The following is a 20,015-nucleotide window of genomic DNA, read 5'->3' as shown; positions in this document are numbered from 1 at the left end:
TATTTGGGGGATTTAACGAAAACAGTAAGCCTCCCATGTTGTTGGGACCAGTGATGGCACCAAGAGCACATTACAGGTCTATCAAACACAATGTTCTCGGAAATTACAAAAGAGACTATGGAATTTGCTTTTGTAATTGAAAATTTTCAGCTTTCGCCTAGGCAAGAGAGTTTTCCTGTGTGTTCTTTGAGAGAGAGGGGGGGGGGGGGGGGGGGGGGGGGGGGGGGGGGGGGGGGGGGGGGAGGTATTCTTCTTGAAACAAAGAATGGATGTTTACAACCTTTAGTATACATTGACAAACTTTTAGTACAAAGATGACACGGGCTCTTCACAGGAGAAGTGATCTTTGCCATGGGAGGACACAAAAGGGGTGTCTATGCTCAGCCCTGATGTCTTCCAGCTAACTTCTTCCTAGCTCTCTGACCAAATTGTCTGACACCGACATTTATGCACGCCATAGAATTTTTTTGCAAGAAAGCAATCGATCCTTTCCATAAGGACCACTATCAGTCTGTAAGATGTGGGTCTTCCACTGCACTGCGCTAGCAATGGCTTCTATCTCTTGTATTACGTCAATGGCATCACGAATCAGAGCAGATCCACCGGGACGTAAGATACGGTCCATCTCCAACACGATACGGGTTGCGTCGCAGCTGAAAGAAGAAAAAAGAGTGTGGGTGGGTGTGATCTCCTGTGCAAGGGGAAAAAGAAAAGAAAAGAGTGCAACTAAGCTTGCCCACAAGCCTTGGGATCTAGCGGTCAAAGAAGTTCCATACCTGCGGTTTTCAAGAGAAAACAAGCCTGATGCATGGAGAAGATCATATGTACGAGGATAAGTATCTAATGACTCACACCTGCAGAGCATTTTGTTGAGATGTACTATTAGTAGCCAGACCTTGATGGTTTTGCAACGAGCCACACCATAAAAATAACTGGTTCTCATACTGACCAATCATGAGCTACACCTATGAGTCCTCGGTCATATATAACAGGCAGAGTGTTTGGTGCATTTATTGGTACCACATTCAGTACCCACCAATTAGCTTCTGAATCCACAACAGCTGCTGCAAATCTGCAAGTACAAAGCACGGAACCTAATCTAGGTTACTGTGATGCGTCACATTGCTCCATGAAGAGCTCATGCAACTATGACTTGCAATGGGACTCATGAGACATCACTGCCTTGATTTCCATATTTTGTATTTCATCCGAAAGGAAAAGGCAAAAGCTTACCCTCCATAGCCAGCATTCATGTCCATTACATTTCGGATGTCCGGTAATTTTAAACCCAGCCCACGTTGATAACTCCTCACAATCTCCTTCATGTAGCGCTCTTCTGCTATAAAAGCCTCTGGCTTGGCTTCCTTAGCATCTGTCCTCACGATCGATAATCGTTTAGGTGGAATGTGCAATCGAGCAGGCCATTCAGAAATATTACCCTGGTCCTTATCTAGAAGAGGAGGTGCAATGCATCCCGACATGGGGACATACCTGCAAACAGTTTCATTCAACGGAGCTCCCCAGGTGTAAATTACAGTATGTGTACAGCTTGAAAAGCTACAACCTTACCAAACATCATTTGGATCATCACTTGCATCGCAAATTGGTGGCTCTGACCCTGGTGGCCGGTCTTTATAGCAGGTATTGTCAGAAGGTTTCTGCCATATGGCTATATAATGCTCCTTTGCCACCAAAGTCCAGCACAGACGATCCGTGAGATTGAGCATTGCTATACAACAGAAGGAAACGGAATGAGATCTTGCAATGACCGATCAATACCCATTCATAAGCAGAGATGTTAGGAAAGAAGAGAATGTTTGAATACCAGTGGGGCAGTGTTTTTGTTTTCAATCTTATACCATAAAAGAACACCATATCAGAAATTTGACGAGTTATTTACCACACACATGATATTTTAATTTAGTTCTGGTAAATGATCGTTCACAACCTTCCAACTTGGTGTTCTAAAGCATCCTATACATAAGGAAAGTTCATGATTGATAAGTAATCATTCAACCTTCTAACTTTAAGCTCTCAAACAAATTGTAAATAAGGTCCCCAAAAGGCAGGTGAACACCATAATGGGAAGAATTAAGTATTTGGCTGATTCGCATTGTTGCTTCCTCTTTACCTCATACAAAGAGAGACAAAGAGATTCCTAAAGAGCTTTACCTTGCCACTCCTCTGGAAGATTCCCTTCATGCTTGTACACCGGCTGTGCAGCCCAGGCAAAGTAACCCCCACTTCTTAGTATACGGTCAACTTCAGCCAGGAGAACTCCCCCTGCAAGGTCAACAGGGGGTCCATTATTGTTAGTAAATTTCTCCAGCTTACAACAGCATTACAAAGTTATGTATAGCTATTGCTCTGTACATCCAATGCAAAACGGCACGGTAGCACACGCAGACAGTAGATACATTACATAATACAGATTGTTTACGGTATGACATGGGCTTTCGTACACCATACAAAAATACTGCAGAAACAACAATCTCTTCAATAACGACAAAACAGGTCCCTGTAAAATCACACTTCTGCTCTCTCTCAAGCCCATATCGAGTCCCAAGGTTTGAAAGTCATGCAAATATTCTACCCCTCTCTTAAAGTCTTTAAGAAGTAAACTAATGGGCTATTCACCGCTACATCATCCTACAAACAAGCTGGAAAAGCACAAAAGAAGCATGAAGCCTTCCCCTTGGCAACATATAGCTCAAGTTGTGAATAACTCAATACAACTAAGCTTCTAAGGGCAAGGTCCAAATCCAATTCTCTCCCCCGCACTTTTTATCCACTTGCTTTTTGGCAGCTGCAAGTTAGAGCATAGAATGATTATGGTTTTTTTCCAAAATATAAGCTTAAACCTCCAGAAGCAACCCCAGAGATACAGGCTTTCCCTTTATCAAAGTCCAATAATTCCCCTGTGCAAACCACACCTGTGCACCATATTACAGAGACCTAGATGAGTCCAAAAAAAGCCCAGATTCAACTATAAAGGAAAAGTGCCAGTAAAAGACTCATGGTACTCATTGACAAGACAATATAACCATCAGCTCCATAATGCATAGAATGACATGACATGTGCAGACCATCCCTAGTATGTGTGCATGGCCAACCCACAACCAAGGGGCAGAGCAAATGTGAGTAGAACATAGAAAATGAGGATAAGGCATCTGGAATGTGAACCATTAAAGACACATCCAACAATATTCACCAGGCAAAACAATGCATCCACCATTTGATGAGGAACCTGACATGCAATGTACCATCACGAGTCCATTCAATTCGACATCTTGAACAATGTATGATGTCAAAGGCCTGGCTTGGATACAAGAGACGACGTGTTGCTAGCACAGCTACCATAGCAGGGACGCCACGCTCAAGTGCAAATTGAATTTGATTCTCATGAACATCTTTTGGAGCGATGGATAGTGGTATAACGTTTCGAGACATAAGATAAGCTCCCCAGCTGGCTACTCCACACCCTATATCCAATGCAACACGAGTACGGCGACCGAAGGCAATATCTGGTACCATCTGCAAGATAATGACAATGTTTTTTAACAAAAACATGCAATCTCTTTAAAGAGCTTTACATATTATATTCATACCCTCTCCATTTCATCAAGATATTGGTCAGCTCCATGTGCAAACTGAGTCCCACCTCCGGGGAATATAAACTTATTTTTCTTGATTGCTATCCAGTTCTGTCCACCCTTGTCTTCGACCAACCGCATGTGAGGAACATTGCCATACCAAACCTGAAAAAAGCTAATTTGAAGGCAGATTGTGGGCACAATAATATTGGTAATGTAAAATTATAGTCCAATTACTGGCAAATCTATGAAAAGGAAACAAAGAAAATGGATTTGACAAGTTGGTAATACCAAGATGAATAGTCTCCATACAGCAGTGGTCCATGGATAAGTGTGACTGTGTGTGTGCGTGTGTGTGTGTGTGCGCGCACGTGCACGTGCGCACGTATGCATGCACGTGTGTATGTATGCAGGATACATGGGGTAGATTCACGTGAACCACCACTTCGGCTGAGGCGCTTTGCAATGGCACTAACACCTGCCCCATCAACGAAGTTGGAGGGACTATATGGCAAGGTGAATGAGGTGAGAAACAAAGTGGAGGTGACAATAGACTCCAACAGGATGAGCAACAACTTTTCACGCCACTGTTGAGGGGGAGATATCTATACATGCCTGACATGAGTGTAACAGGATTAGCTGAGGAGGATGAGAGGCTACTACAAACCTTACTCGGTTACCGTCAGAATAGACAGCGGAAGATGCAATGAAGAATCAGGAAGATGCATCCAACAGAAAAATACACATGAATACTGACGTATGGCAAGATCAAAAGATTCTGCTCCCAAACTCTACAAGAGAAGAGCAAGGTGCTAGAGAAAGCCACCAAATAGACTATCAATCCAAAAGATATAGGAGGTAGTCCCGGAAACTGCCTTCCAACTGTCTGGACTCTCAACCTGTGCAACTAGATCACCCAAGGTAGATGACTCGGAAAATAAACATGTGGCACATGGAACCAAATTGTTAGGTGCAGCAGAAGTTAATGTGGAACTTTGCTCAAGATGAGTGCTCCGAACTGTGCTCAAGGTTCCTTTTACTTACGGAAGGGAGAGCCTTCCGTTCCTTTAATGAGAGTGCAAGTAATCACAAACAAAGTGTCACGTGACACATCCAACCCTATGTGTCCGATAAGGGTTCAGTCAGTCCAGTCAGTGTAGATTAGAAGTGATCTGGCACTTTTGTGAGTCTATTCGTAGACCGTGCATGCCCAGTCACTTAGTGTAGATGCATATCCTCTGGTTGCACACAGCATGATCATCAGTATTCCCGTCAGAATCCATTAAAATCAGTTAGGGGATTTTTCCAGTGCATTTTCCCTATTTTTGACATTTAACACTTATTAATTTAAGTGACTTTCCAACAAAAGTAGGTAGGGCAATTTTGCTAAGTTTGTATATAAGCAAACCCAAGTTAGCACTCGATGGCAGAAGAGGCAGCAGGAGCACATGCTCAACAGGCACCTTCTCAACAAAAACCCATCAGCACCCACAAGCACCTGGCATTTTGGTCAACCCTCATAGCCGAGATTTCAGCCTAGCGTTTTTGTAGCCTCGCCATCAACCCCTAGCCTGGCGTTTTCAGTTTTGGCATCGCCTACAGTCCCCCTAGCCTTGCGTTTCAGCCCTGCTATCATCGCCACAGTCCCAGCCAGCTAGCGTTTTTACTAACGCTACCAGATCTGCCAGCGTTTTCATTTTCAGCCTTAAATGAAGCATTTGCAGCAGCGTTTTCAGCATTCAAAACAGTAGCAGATTCAGCCCTAGATGCATGCAAGATATCGTCATTTTCAGCCTTCAAAAACGCAGCCAAAACAGAATTTTTCAGCCAACCGAAACAGTCCCACATTTTCAGCCATAGCGTTTTTATGGACAGCACCGCAGATTTCAGCCCTTAAGTCGTCGTCGTCACCGGCATAGTCCCAAGTTGCATCAGTCCATTGCATCGGCATTGTACCACTTTGTGCAATCATAAGTAGACCACTCTCGCCGACGAGAGTGGGGCCTTCGGAGAGGGTTTTACAACGTCTCTGGTGTCGTATCTCTCTTCTCTCTCTATCTCTCAGTCTCATTCCCTTGCACGCACAGTGTCCATTCACTTTGTTTGTGATCATAGCATTTTCTCATTAAGAACGGAAGGCTCTCCCTTCCATAAGAACTAAAAGGAACCTTGAGCACAGTTCGGAGCACTCATCTTAAGCAAAGCACAAACATTCATTCCGCTGCACCTAACATTGGTATCAGAGCTTTGGCAGTGTTCTGTATCACTCAAGGAAAGAACCACAAGAATCACAATTTTTTTTTGCTTGTTGAGGTCGCACGAACCCAATTTCGCTTGGGCATGTCGATTCTTAATCGTGTTTTTTGAAGAGTGACAGGAATCCCAAGAAAGAAGGGCTTGTCCAGCCTCCCCTTGTGTCTCTTTTCACTCATTGAGAGCGGACCGTGCACTTGGTGGCCGGCCAATCGACGTGAGGTGGGAAAAAGCAACCTTGGTGTGAGCGCAAGGCCGCGAAGGGGTGCACCCGCGGAAAAGAGTAGAACTCGGGTGAAGAGAAGATCCTTCTCACAAGCGATTTGCAAGCAAAAGAAAACCTCAAGAACCTCAAGAACCTCCAGAACCTCAAGAACCCAAATTCCTCGTCAACTTAAGAACCAAAGATCATAGTGCATTGTCGTCACCCGAAGCGAATGGATACTTCGGATACAGGTGATGAGCATGAGAGAGGCGATGAAGGATTCTCCCCACCAGAAGACTTTTCCAACCCTCCCCCTTCGCCATCTATGCCACAAGTTGGACCCACGTCTATGGAGGCGATGGTCAAGTCGATGTTGGACATGATGACACAACAACAAGAATCGAATCGAGTTGCGTTGGCATAACTCGCAAGCAAAGCAAAACAATAAGAAGCTAAGGACCGTGAGCGCGACGAAAGAAACGCAAGACTTGCCGCACAACAAGAAGCCAAATCGCCTTGCTTTAGAACGCGAGCGCGACGAACGCAAAGAAAGAAAACAACAAAGAAAGGCGGAAGTGGCAGCACGAAGCGCGGTCTTTGAGGCCGAGCGTGCAGCTCAAAGAGTGGCCTTGGAGATCGAGCATGAGACTCAACGAGAACTACGCACTCAAGAATTGATTCGACAAGTGCTTGCCTCGAAATCCGAACCACCCAAAGATCGTGGGAGTTCCTCAGGTGGCGCAAGCCACGATGCGGATTCCAACAACCCAGTCACACAGAAGTTGACTATCAGTAAGTATGATGGTAAGATGGATGCTATGGTTATTCATTCTTGGTTGCATCAATTTAATGCTTATTTTGCGACAACTAAGAAGACAATAAATAGCAAAGTTTTGACGACAGCTATGTACCTTGCGGGTGATGCCATCAATTGCTACCATGCATGGCAAGAGGCACAGCTAGCCGCGCACCTAGAGGAAGCCGACGAATTCACGGCCCTTTCCTTCAATTGGGCTCATTTCCAAGACAAACTCAAGGCGAGGTTTATGCCACCTCAGTACGTCGCACGATTGAAGGACGATTGGCGCGCTCTCAAGCAAAATGGTATGCCGGTTATGTCTTTTTCTAATCGTGTTTTGCAGCTAGGTACCCAATTACGCAAATCGGATGATGAACGCAAAGAGGCATTCCTTTTTGGATTAGACGACTATATCAAGTTTGATGTAGAAGTCTTCGATCCAATCGATCTCAACAAGGCGGTAGCGACTGCTCTCGCACAGGAGATGAGACACAACAAGGGACAACCTAAGGAGAACAAGACTTCCACAAGTACCTCGCAGACTTCTCAGAACCCTCAGAACGGTAAGAACGGTAACTCTTCTAACCAATCTTCCAACAGTCTCTCAGAAAAGAATTCTTCCAATGAATCTAAGGGTAAGGCTAACACAATTGCTAAACCTAAGCTTACTCCAGATGAAAAGGTAGCACAAGGAATTGTAGGAGGATACATCACGTCGGAAGAGCAAAGCACTTATTCTAAGAAAGGTCGTTGTTTTCATTGTCACATTAAGGGTCACATAAAAAGAACATGTCCTAAGCTTGAATCGAATGAATCTAAAGAATCCACACAATCCACTTCCTCTGTCAATGCAATTAATGATAACACAAGTGTGCTCCAAGTTTCTCATGACCCTCCCATTGATGATTCTCTCATTAAATGTTATGGTCGTACGTCGGGGCATTGTTTTGTCATATTGTTTGACCCAGGTAGTATGCATGATGTGATCAGTCCCTCTCTTGTTGAGAGAGAGCCCGCCTCGAAGTTGGTCAGAGATCTCCTATCGAGGTCTCTGGCTTTCTTCCCGGTATGGACGCTCTCATCACGGAGGAGTGCCTTGATGTGTTGTTTGCAATTCAAAAAGCTGCCTTCACTAGAAAATTTATTGTTTCTCCTCTCTCAGGATGTGATATGATTTTGGGCATTCGATGGTTTCGTGATAATAACCCTGTCATTGATTGGGAGGCTAACACTTTCACTCTCAATGCCAAGAGTGATTCTCCCATTGTCATTCATGGAGAGAACATTATTCATTCTCCATCTCTCATTGCTAATATGCAGGACAAGATTGAACCGATTCATGACAAGGAGACTCTCTCAGTCTCTTTTTCTCCAAACCATGACACACCGGATTTGAATGATAATGATAAGCATGATGATTTGCATCATCAAGATGTGATTTCTCACAAGCATGATGATTTGGATGATAAGGACATGCATGATGAGTTGCATGAAGAAGATGTGATTGTTCACAAGGATGATGTGTTAGTCGATGCTTTTTCTAGCGAAGCTAACCTCGTTGCAAATTCGATCAATCACGAAGAACCGATCTTGGCTCTCGAGCCTAGGTCCAAAGAGCCTTCACAGGAAGTATTATGCATGATCGATACGCACGCATTGTTCGAATGTTTCATTCGTGATCGTTTCCGGTATTCTAGTCAACATCTTTATGTGATCCCTTTTCCTAGGCATGACATATCGTATGTTGAGTACGTTTCTCTCATGGATGAGCACGAATGTATGCGGATTTTTCATGAAAAGTTGAAAGGTATGTATGTAAGGAAGTCACAATCCATGTCTCTTCCTTGGCATGACACAGTTTCCGAACGAGCACATGAAAGTATGAGCACCAAGCGTGGGCATTTCCATTGTGTTTTGCCACAGTTGATTGCTCTAGATCATAAGAGAAAGATTCGATCTCATTGTTTGCATGTGTTTGATGAACCGGTTGTCACTCCGTCTCTATGTTTATCTACATTGCATACACAGTCTTTAGCGAAGACAAGATTTTTTCCACTCACTTTACATGGAATGGGTATGTTCATGGTTTTGTGTTGGAAATGGTTTCGCGAATTTTCAGCCATGGAGATTCTTGACGAAGAAAGAAGCATGACTAACGACGAAGTTAAAGCATCGAAGGAGCCACAAAAGACTTTGTGTCGCTTTCGGCGCGGCCCAAAGAAGCAAGCATTGCAGACCTTTATGAAGTTCAAGTACTGCACGACCCACACATCAGAGTGGGCCAGCGAAGAGTCCCTTCCAAGATTCCGGATGCTATTGGCGATCTCCCTCGACGCCATACAGTTCGGTACCAGTACCTCACTTTGAAAAGGAGGGGATGTCACGTGACACATCCAACCCTATGTGTCTGTGGACAAGCTACAGCATGATCAACAATCCAGTCAGTCTAGATTAGAAGAGATCTGGCACTTTTGTGAGTCTATTCGTAGACCGTGCATGCCCAGTCACATTAGTGTAGATGCATATCCTCTGGTTGCACACAGCATGATCATCAGTATTCCCGTCAGAATCCATTAGAATCAGTTAGGGGATTTTTCCAGTGCATTCAACCTATTTTCCCTATTTTTGACATTTTTCACTTATTAATATAAGTGACTTTCCAACAAAAGCAACTAGGGCAATTTTGCTAAGTTTGTATATAAGCAAATCCAAGTTAGCACTCAATGGCAGAAGAGGCAGCAGGAGCACATGCTCAACAGGCACCTTCTCAGCAAGAACCCATCAGCACCCACAAGCACTTGGCGTTTTGGTCAACCCTCATCGCCGAGATTTCAGCCTAACGTTTTTGTAGCCTCGCCGTCAACCCCTAGCCTCGCGTTTTCAGTTTTGGCATCGCCTACAGTCCCCCTAGCCTGGCGTTTTCAGTTTTGGCATCGCCTACAGTCCCCCTAGCCTGGCATTTCAGCCCTGCTATCATCGCCACAGTCCCATCCAGCTAGCGTTTTTACTAACGCTACCAGGTCTACCAGCGTTTTCATTTTCAGCCTTAAATGAAGCATTTGCAGCAGCGTTTTCAGCATTCAAAACAGTAGCAGATTCAGCCCTAGATGCATGCAAGATATCGTCATTTTCAGCCTTCAAAAACGCAGCCAAAACAGCGTTTTTCAGCTAACTGAAACAGTCCCAGATTTTCAGCCATAGCGTTTTTATGGACAGCAGATAGAAGACCGCAGATTTCAGCCCTTTAGTCGTCGTCGTCATCCCCGTCGTCGTCACCGGCATAGTCCCAAGTTGCATCAGTACATTGCATCGGCATTGTACCACTTTGTGCAATCATAAGTAGACCACTCTCGCCAACGAGAGTGGGGCCTTCAAAGGAGGGTTTTACAACGTCTCTGGTGTCGTATCTCTCTTCTCTCTCTATCTCTCAGTCTCATTCCCTTGCACGCACAGTGTCCATTCACTTTGTTTGTAATCATAGCATTTTCTCATTAGAATGGAAGGCTTTCCCTTCCATAAGAACTAAAAGGAACCTTGAGCACAGTTCGGAGCACTCATCTTGAGCAAAGCGCAAACATTCATTCCGTTGCACCTTACACAAAGTGGATAAACAATGTGAATGAAGGTGCTGAGACTGAGAGATAGAGAGAGAAGAATACGACACCAGAATGTTATCAAACCCTCCTCCAAAGGCCCCACTCTCTATGGCGAGAGCGGTCTACTATTAATCGCACATATCTCTACAATGCTTTGGACTTGCCGACGATGTCGACGACGATCAGGACGACAACGAGATGGACTGAAATCTGAAAACGCTAATGGCTGAAATCTGTAAATCTTTATCTGTTGAATTCTGACTCTATGTCGGTGACGACGGCGATGACGACGATGCAACGACGACGCCTGCAAACGCAGATGCTGAAATCTGCCTTTTCCGGGCTGAACCTGTAAACTACGCTGGATTTGACTGTGCGGCGAGGATCTGCTGCGGGATGGTGAGATCTGCAAGGTTTGGGACTTCTACTGCAATGTTTGAGTGCTGAAAACTGAAAACGATGGTGCTACTATGGATCTTGTCGCAATGGAACTGCAAAACGCCGAGGCTGATCTGCAAACCAAAAACTCTAGGGCTAGTTCTGTATTGCTGGAGAAATCTGCTAATGCTAGGGCTGATCTGTTGTGTTGCTGTGGAATCTGCTAACGCTAGGGCTGATCTGCTATGCAAACGCCAGGGCTGATCTTCAATGCAAAAACACTAGCTCTTTGCTGATGCAAAAACGCTAGCTTTGCTAATGGGGGGGGGGGGGGGGGGTCCCTGCTAAGAAGGTGCCTGTTGAACCGAAGTTCCTGCTGCCTCTTTTGCCTGAAAGTGCTAGCGCTAGGTTTGCTTATAAACTTGGCTACTGAATTTGCCCTACCTAGTTCCCAACAAAAGTCACTTAAAAATATTAAGTGAAAAATGTCAAAAATAGGGAAAATAGGTCTACGCACTGTAAAAATGCTCCTGATGGGTTCTAATGGAAATCTGATGGAAATCTGATGGTCATGTTGTGTGCAACCAAAGGATATGCATCTACTCTAAGTGTCTGGACATGCACGGTTTGCGAACAAACTCACAAAAGTGCAAGATCACTTCTTATTCTAGACTGACTGAACTGAACTAAACCCTTGTCATGAAGTAGCTTGTCCACGTACACATAGGGTTAGATGTGCACGTGACATCCCCTCCTTTTCAAAGTGAGGTACTGGTACCGAGCTGTATGGCGTCGAGGGAGATCGCCAAGAGCGTCTGGAATCCTGTGAAGGACTCTTCGCCGGCCCACTCTGCTGCGTGGGTCATGCGATACTTGAACTTCATAAAGGTCTGCAATGCTTGCTTCTTTGGGCCGCGCTGAAAGCGACACAAAGCCATATGTCGCTCCTTCAATGCTTCATCTTTGTCCATTGTCATGCATCTACCTTTTTCAAGATCTCCGAGGAGGAAAATTCTTGAAACCACTTCCAACACAAAAACATGAACATACCCATTCCATGTAAAGTGACTGAAAAAATTCTAGTCTTCTTTAAAGATTGTGCATGCAATGTAGATAAACCTATATAGAGACAGAGTGCCAAACCGTTCTTTCTTTGGCCTCCAAGCGTGCTTGCTCACACTCACGCTCTATGGAGTCTCTTTGCTACTGGTGGCAAGGGCCCGTCGTGCGTTCAAAAGGCGGGAGAGAGGGGAAGTGAAACCGGCTCGTGGGACGGTAGGCTTTGGCTTTCACCCGAAATTCTTTACTTTACTTCAGGCGCACACAGAGAGAGAGAGTACTTTGCAAAAGGAACCTACGGGAATTAATACTTAAGTACACACACGGCTCGAAAGCTAGAATGCTCCAAGCAAACGCCGACAACTTGTAGGCCCCAAAATTGGCGCCCCTTTCGGTATTTCTTTATTCTTTAGGAGGGTAAATTACAAAGAAGAGTCCTGGGAATCCTTTATCTGTATCGAGCTAGATACCACCTGTTTTGGCCAAATTTCGGCAACATAACAGCCCCAAAACTTTGTGCGAAACCAATTCCCCTACTGGAACTCACTTCCACTATAACAGACTTGGACACTCCAAGTCAAGAATCAATCGCAACAGCACCAAATAACCACTTCAAAACAATTCACAGATCACAATAGATTTGCATTGGCCTGGCGGAGTTCCGTACCTAGAGATATTGGCCCCAAAGACTAGCGCCCCTTTCGGTATTTCTTTTTGTATTAATCAATTCAAAGTACAAGAGAGCGGCTCGGGGTTCACTCTCAGATTCTGCGTCCAGACGCTCTGAGAAGTGAATGCCCAAAACCACTTATTTAAAGTTACAAGGGATGCCAAAAAGCAGAGCCCCAAAAGCTTTCAAATCAAAAGCAAAATCCCTCTCTCTCAAGCTCTCTTGGGCTTTAATAAAATAAAGCAAATATTCTCTCTCTATCTCTCTCAACTTGTGTCGCCAAAAGTTGAGATTTTCAGCCCGCAAAACCCACCGCGATTTCCGGAAATCCGTACGCCCTGGCCACGTGGCAGTTCAGCACTTTAGGGTTTCAGCCAGAAAATTAGGCTTAGGGTTTCCAAAAATTAGGGTTTGCTGAAAATTAGGGTTTTTGGCAGATTTTAGGGTTTGCAGGAATTTTAGGGTTTCTGTTGTCCGTAGCCACGTCATCACTTTGTGACATACCCCCCTCTTGAAAGCATTGTAATCGACCGCGATTACGCCTGCAAAACCGACAAAAGCCATAAACCGTCTTAGCAGACACTGACTGTTAGTACCTTCGTACTAGGAACACACATCTAGCACATGTACCAAATCGACAGTCCCTCACACGACATCACATGACATTCAACATTCATTCAGATCTTAAATCATGATTTATCGGCAATGTAGCTAGCAATCGCATCTAGGAGCAATCGGGACCTCATAGATGTCCGATTGACTAACCCCTATTGCAACCATGTCTATTCGAGATCAATCAGACCAAAATGCTGCAGTCATTTCATCTATCAGTTCCTGCACTCAAAAGAAGTGAAGAAACAAATCAGTATCATTATCAGGAATTCCATTTCATAAAATCATACAGCAAAATACTGTCAGCTCTCAGTATCCCTGAAGCTCAAAGAGACATCAGTGACTCTAGTATCTACATCAAGGTATCTGTTGACAAAGGAGCGGAGTGACTCCCCTCTTGTGCATCCCACTGCACCAGATCTCCGGCCAAGCTAAATTCTGGGTTCCATTTGGAGTACCAAAAGCATCGAGGTAAAGTTTCACAATCTGAGGAGTATCTGCTAGGTCCTCCTCCTCCATCCACTTCGCATCTAGTGCAAGATAATTCTTGAACTTAACCAAGAACCGCCTTCGGACTTTACCTTTAGTCTTCGTATCTTTATGTGCCAAAATCTGTTCATGAACAAGGATCTCCTCGTTTTCTTCCACTTCGGGTTGCTCATCAAGCTCCCCATCATTAGGCACATCACCTTTAAAAGGTTTCAAGAGACTCACATGGAATGCATTGTGAATCCTCCAAGTATCTGGCACTTTCAATCGGAAGGAGACATCATTTATCTTTTCAGTGATCTGGAAAGGTCCGTAGTATCACATACTAAGCTTTGGAAAAAGCCTCTCCTTTCCCTTTTTCTTTCGTAGGCGTGCCTTCTCAAAACATAAGAGCACCCAATCATCCTCCTTCAATTTCAGGTCGCGACGATGACGATCCGCTGCCTTTTTCTGTCATTCTTGAGACTTTTGCAAAGTCTGGCGAACCTTGGCAAAAGCCGTATCCAAATCTTGCGTATATTCATCCACTTCAAAGATATTATCTTTCGTGCTCAGGAAGGGTGGAACCTTCGCAGCACCTTCAACAATCTCAAATGGCGCCTTCCCCGTCGAAGAGTGTATCATGTTATTGTAGGCAAATTCCACCAAAGGTAAGAATCTTTCCCATTGAGTCTTCTAATCTGAGATATAAGACTTCAATAAATCTAAAACCACTGAATTTGCAATCTCAAATTGCCCATCAGTCTGCAGGTGGAACGATGACGAGAACTGCAACCGCGTGCCAATGTTCTCCCAAATTGCCTTCCAAAACAAACTCTTAAATTTGGGGTCTCTGCCAGACAATCGTCTCAAGCATGCCATGTAATCTGAAGATCTGGGCCACAAACAATCTTGCTAAGTGATCCGGCTTGACTGTTTTCTTCACTGGAATGAAATGAGCATGTTTGCTAAATCTGTCAATAACAGTCCAGATACCATCGTGACCACTCTGTGTTCTCGGGAGATCAAAAATGAAATCCATCGCAATACTTTCCCAAGGGCAGGTGGGTATGTGTAAAGGCTGTAACAATCCCTGTGCCTTATGCCTGTCAAACTTGACCTCTGGCATACTAAGCAACTGCGCACAAACTCTTCCACATCCTTTTTGAGTCTCGGCCAAAAGAAGTAGTTCTCTACCCCCTTCATGGTGGTAGCAATGCCACGGTGACCTATAAAAGGTGGACAATGGCATTCAGTCATAACCTTTTCCCTCAACGGCTGTGTAACGCACAACATAGTCTTTTTTATCAAGTAGCCTTCCCGAAGGGAGTATCCAGCTACTATCTCCCCATCTCGTATCCGTGTGAAAATATCTGCAAAATCTGTATCTGTGGCATACTGATCGACCATATCCTCGAAGCTCCTATGATGTATCGCGGAAATAGCCAGAACCAACGACTTCCGAGACAAAGCATCTGCCACCACATTCTTCTGTCCCTACACGTGGACAATCTCGAAGTGAAACTGTGACAAGATGTTCGCCCACCGCATTTGCTTTTCCGAAAGCTGCTTCTGTGACAAGAAGCAGCGCAAACTCTGATGGTCTGTAAAGACAATAAAATCCGCTCCGAGTAGGTAATGCCGCCACTGAGTAAGAGCATGGATAACCGCCAAAAGCTCTTTCTCATATATCTGTGTTGTCATCTCCGGCCTAGAGAACAATCGGCTCTCGTAAGAAATGACATGGCCTTCTTGCATCAAGAAAGCACCCAGACTACGACCACAAGCATCACAGTATACTTCAAATGACTTCTGCAAGTCCGACAAAGTCAGAACTGGTCCCGTAGTCAATTTCTTCTTTCAAGGTCCGAAAGGCAGTCACCTCTGTGGATCCCCACGAGAAAGGGAATCCTTTCTGTGTCAAGATATGCAAAGGGGAAGCAACCTCAGCAAACTTTCGTATGAACCGCCTGTAGTATGAACACAGTCCCAAGAAGCTTCTAACTTCATGGACATTCTTCAAATCGGGCCAATCACAGATAGTCTCTATCTTGGTCGGGTCCATTTGCACTCCAATTGCTGAGACAATGTGTCCCAAAAAGTGTATCTCTTGTAGAAAAAATTCACTTTTCTTTGCATTAATCACTAACTTGTGATCTCGTAATGCTTGAAAGACTTGAAGCAGATGATCTCTGTGTTCTGCCTCATTCTTGGAGAAAACAATGATGTCGTCAAAGAAAGTGCCAACAAATAGTCTATACTCTCGAAAAATCATGTCCATCATTTGGTTAAATGTCGCAAGAGCATTGGTTAAGCCAAAAGGCATCACCAAAAACTCAAATAACCCAAAAGTAGTCCAAAAGGCCGTCTTGTAGACGTCTCCCGGCGCGATTCGGATCTGATGATATCCACTCTTCAAGTCAATCCTGCTAAAGCACGAGGATCCCTGTAACCTGTCGAGTATATCATCGAGCCTAGGAATCAGAAATCTGTTCTTGATGGTGATTTTGTTGAGAGCTCTATTGTCGATGCACATCCTCCAAGATCCGTCTTTCTTCAAAACCAACAACACTGGAGAGCAATACGGTGAAGTACTAGGCTCGACAAGACCCTTTTCCAAGAGGTCTTTCACTTGGTTCATAATCTCTTCATTCTGTGCTTGGCTCACACGGTAAGGTGGCCGGTTCGGTGGTGTGCTTCCAAGTATCAGATCAATGGTATGATCTTCAGGACAAGCAGGTGGTAACTCTCCTGGTAGGCCCTCTGAGAAGCAATCGACGTGAGAGTGGAGAAAATCTTGGCGTTCTTTATCAAGTTTAGACATATTTGTCCTATGCTTATCGCTCAATTCTTTCATAAAGATCGAGTAAACAAACAGACTGGATTTCATTAATTTTGAAATGGCCGAAGCCGATACAATAGGGACAGACTCGCCCTTCAGTTTAATATCAAGTACAATTGTTCTGCCCTTTTTTGTAGTCAAAGTCGGTTTTCTCGCCCGATAATCGACCACGGCGTTGTTCTTGTGGTACCAAGGAATCCCTAAGAGAACATCACAATCCTCCAAAGGCATTACGAAGAAGTCCTCATGCCCCAAATACCCCTGACAATGCAACCGAAGTTTGCCAATGACACGTGTAATGGCTACGTCCTTGTCGGGTGCCGCTAGAACTGCCTCTACAAGTGGTCCCATCCGATCGGGAGTAATCTTGAGCCGTGCCGCCAATTCCAGTGAAATGAAGTTTGCCTTGGCTCCTCCATCAAAGAAAATCAGGGCCTCTTGATCTTTCGCTTTGCCCCAAGCTCGGGAAAGTTCTGTACTCTCATCCATGGTGTCGGGATCGGTACCCACACAATCTGGAACCAGTCCTGTTTTCATCTTTCCTTTTCGTCCACGTTCCTAAGCTACTCTCGAACTCTCACGCCTGTCGTCATCCTTATCATTCTGTTCTTTCTGTGCCTTTTTAGGGCACTTCGCGTAGATGTATCCCTGTTCCCCGCATCCAAAGCACTTCCCCTCTTTGATGAATCGAGCTCGCTCCTGAGGAGTAAGCTTGGGTCGTGCATCCTTTTTCTCTGGGTTGCTCTTTTTCTTTCTACTTTCATTCCCAGAAGTCTGTTCGGCTCGCGGTGTCATGTTCTCATCTGTGGGGTGAGTCAGACTGCCAGAGTGAATGGCAAAGCCCCGCTTTGCATGACTCATCAACTCCTGAATAGAAGCTGACTTCTGCTCCAAGCAGTGATCTTGGATCTCTGTAGGTAGACCCAAGGTGAACCGCTCAATCTGTTCTCTGAACGTGATCTTCTTGAATGAAGAGGCGGGTAGAAAAGAGCTCCATAATCTTTCACAATAAGCATTGATTGTATCTTTCTTGGTCATCCGAAGATGGTTCCAAGCAGCTCGTATATCTCGTTCATATTCTTGCGTCAACCAAGAAGAAATAAAAAGCTTTTTGAATTTCAGCCATTTAACTGGCGTAGTCTTGTTTAAAAGAAGCGTGGACCACCAAGTGCGAGCATTCCCCTTAAGGTAAGAGGTAGCTCTTTGAATCTTGGAGTGCTCTGAATAACGTCCTCCCGCGAAAGCAATGTCAAATTGCTGTATAAACGACAAAGCCTTCGAAGCATCTGAGTATCCTGAAAAAGTATCAAACTTGATCGAGTGGCCACCTTCCCTAAACTCTCGGACTTTCTTGCTTTTATCTTCGAGAAAGTCATACTGGTTGGCTTTGTAAAAATTCTTCTTGTTCGCATAGAAGTTTCCATCATCAGAATCTGAGTTGTCTGTAGACGAGTCCTCAGTAGAACTGTCAGGCTCTGGGCGAGATTTAGCCTTCTTTGCCTTTTTCTTGCCCTTTCCGAAGCTTTGTTTCTTGCTTCGCTTTTTACCTTTCCTGTCTTCTTCGCTCGAATCTGAAGAGCTAGAAGAACTGTTATAAGAAGAAGAAGAAGAAGAACTTCAAATCGAACACGCTTCTTCTGTTTCTTTGCCTTGTCAAAAGTCGACTGACGACCCAAATATCTCGGGAAGTCAGTGCTTTTCTTCTGCTTTTTGCCGTGCCTTTTGGCTTTCTTTTGCGCGTCAAAAAGTTGGGAAATCCGTGCATCAACCACCTCTTGTAATTCCTTCACTATTTGTGATCAAAAGGTTTCTTGAGAGCAGGTTTCAGTGGTGGTGTAGTGGTTTTCTGCCACTGTGCATGCACTTCCTGAAAAGAAGTCTCGCTCATATATTTTGCCAGTTTCGGATCCTTCGCAAAACTAAGCATCATCTTTGTTGCATCGCCGATCAATTGACGACGCTTCATCTCTCTTTGCTCCGCCTGAGTAGGCCGAGGCGGGCCATACTCTCTGTCAGAATCTTTGTTGTGATCCCTGTCTGCATCTCCAGATGCAGAGGGAGTCGACTGATCCTTGCATGAAGCCATAGGTGCCGCGGAAAAAATTTGGGGATTTGATTTCCCGTAGAAGAGAAATCAGCCGTGCTCTGATACCACTGTAACAGACTTGGACACTCCAAGTCAAGAATCAATCACGACAGCACCAAATAACCACTTCAAAACAATTCACAGATCACAATAGATTTGCACTGGCCCGGCGGAGTTCCGTGCCTAGAGATATTGGCCCCAAAGACTGGCGCCCCTTTCGGTATTTCTTTTTATATTAATCAATACAAAGTACAAAAGAGTGGCTCGGGGTTCATTCTCAGATTCTGCGTCCAGATGCTCTGAGAAGTGAATGCCCAAAACCACTTATTTAAAGTTACAAGGGATACCCAAAAGCAGAGCCCCAAAAGCTTTCAAATGAAAAGAAAATCCCCTCTCTCTCTCAAGCTCTCTTGGGCTTTAATAAAATAAAGCAGATATTCTCTCTCTCAACTTGCGTCGCCAAAAGCTGAGATTTTCAGCCTGCAAAACCCACCGCGATTTCCGGAAATCCGTACGCCCTGGCCACGTGGCAATTCAGCGCTTTAGGGTTTAGGGTATAGGGTTTGCTGAAAATTAGGGTTTCTGGCAGATTTTAGGGTTTGCAGGAATTTTAGGGTTTTCGGCAGAAATTAGGGTTTCTGCTATCCGTAGCCACATCATCACTTTGTGACATCCACTGGCATAAACCCTCTGATTCCTGACCAAAAACAGTAAATTCAGCACGCTGTATTTACTGGTTTTTGCCCTGTTTGTAGCCCCAAACAGTCCCCTAACTGTCCTCTGCCAGTGGGACACTATTCCCAATGGTTTTGGCAGCCGTATGGCTGAAAAACAGTCAATTTACAGCACATACACAGCGCTGAAAACGCACCTACCCCCGTTCCTGCTCAAGGAGGCTCTTGCCTCAGCACAAAAGCATGAACCCACACAGCTGTACATCAGTCAAATGAAGAGCCCTCTTGTGGGGCATCACATAATTGCACATAGGGGAAAGAGAGAGAAGTGTGTAGTGTGCAGGGCATCTGTACATGAGAGGGAAAGAAAGCACTCCATAGCTCTTAACCTGTGACAAAATGCAAAGTGAGGCCTCCCCCAGCTTAAATTTCAGCGCCCATTTTTCTGAATGAGGCAAGTGCATGAAATTCTGCCACTTGGCGTGATTACAAGCTTTTGCCCGTTTCGGGGTTGCCGCCTAAAAATCTCCCGACTGGTTGCCAGTTGACTTCGCGGCAGACTAGTAAAGTGTTCCCCTGGTCATACCGAAGGTAATGACGCGAACACATTTCACGGCCCAAAATAGCAGTTCCCTAATTTTAGGAGATGCTTCCGTTGGGCTCTCACTGATCATCTGACCATCTATCCTCATTGGGACCGCATCTAAAAGTTCAGTGTGGTCCAATTGTCGAATACTTTCTGTTGGTGATCCCACCTTGACTTTATACCTTTATTGAGTT

The 20,015-nt window shown here is 44.8% G+C and overlaps 1 protein-coding gene across 1 annotated transcript in view; it reads right to left on the bottom strand.

Moving 5' to 3' along the window:
- Positions 1-247: 247 nt before the first annotated feature.
- The window catches only part of LOC147435032 (putative methyltransferase PMT11), a 38,089-nt gene continuing 18,321 nt past the window's right edge, over positions 248-20,015 (bottom strand). The window contains exons 2-9 of the mRNA XM_086491388.1: positions 3,609-3,758; positions 3,264-3,534; positions 2,173-2,283; positions 1,570-1,729; positions 1,234-1,491; positions 950-1,072; positions 777-854; positions 248-653 (exon numbers count right to left, since the gene is read on the bottom strand). Coding sequence (XP_086347514.1) covers positions 446-653; positions 777-854; positions 950-1,072; positions 1,234-1,491; positions 1,570-1,729; positions 2,173-2,283; positions 3,264-3,534; positions 3,609-3,758 — 1,359 coding nt within the window. The 3' untranslated portion in view covers positions 248-445. The remainder of the gene's footprint in view (positions 654-776; positions 855-949; positions 1,073-1,233; positions 1,492-1,569; positions 1,730-2,172; positions 2,284-3,263; positions 3,535-3,608; positions 3,759-20,015) is intronic.

Source organism: Adiantum capillus-veneris, chromosome 19, assembly GCF_014529385.1.
Source record: "Adiantum capillus-veneris isolate H3 chromosome 19, ASM1452938v2, whole genome shotgun sequence".
NCBI classification, from domain to species: Eukaryota; Viridiplantae; Streptophyta; class Polypodiopsida; order Polypodiales; family Pteridaceae; genus Adiantum; species Adiantum capillus-veneris.
The sequence above is the reverse complement of the archived record's forward strand: the minus strand, read 5'-3'. Positions and strand labels throughout refer to the sequence as shown.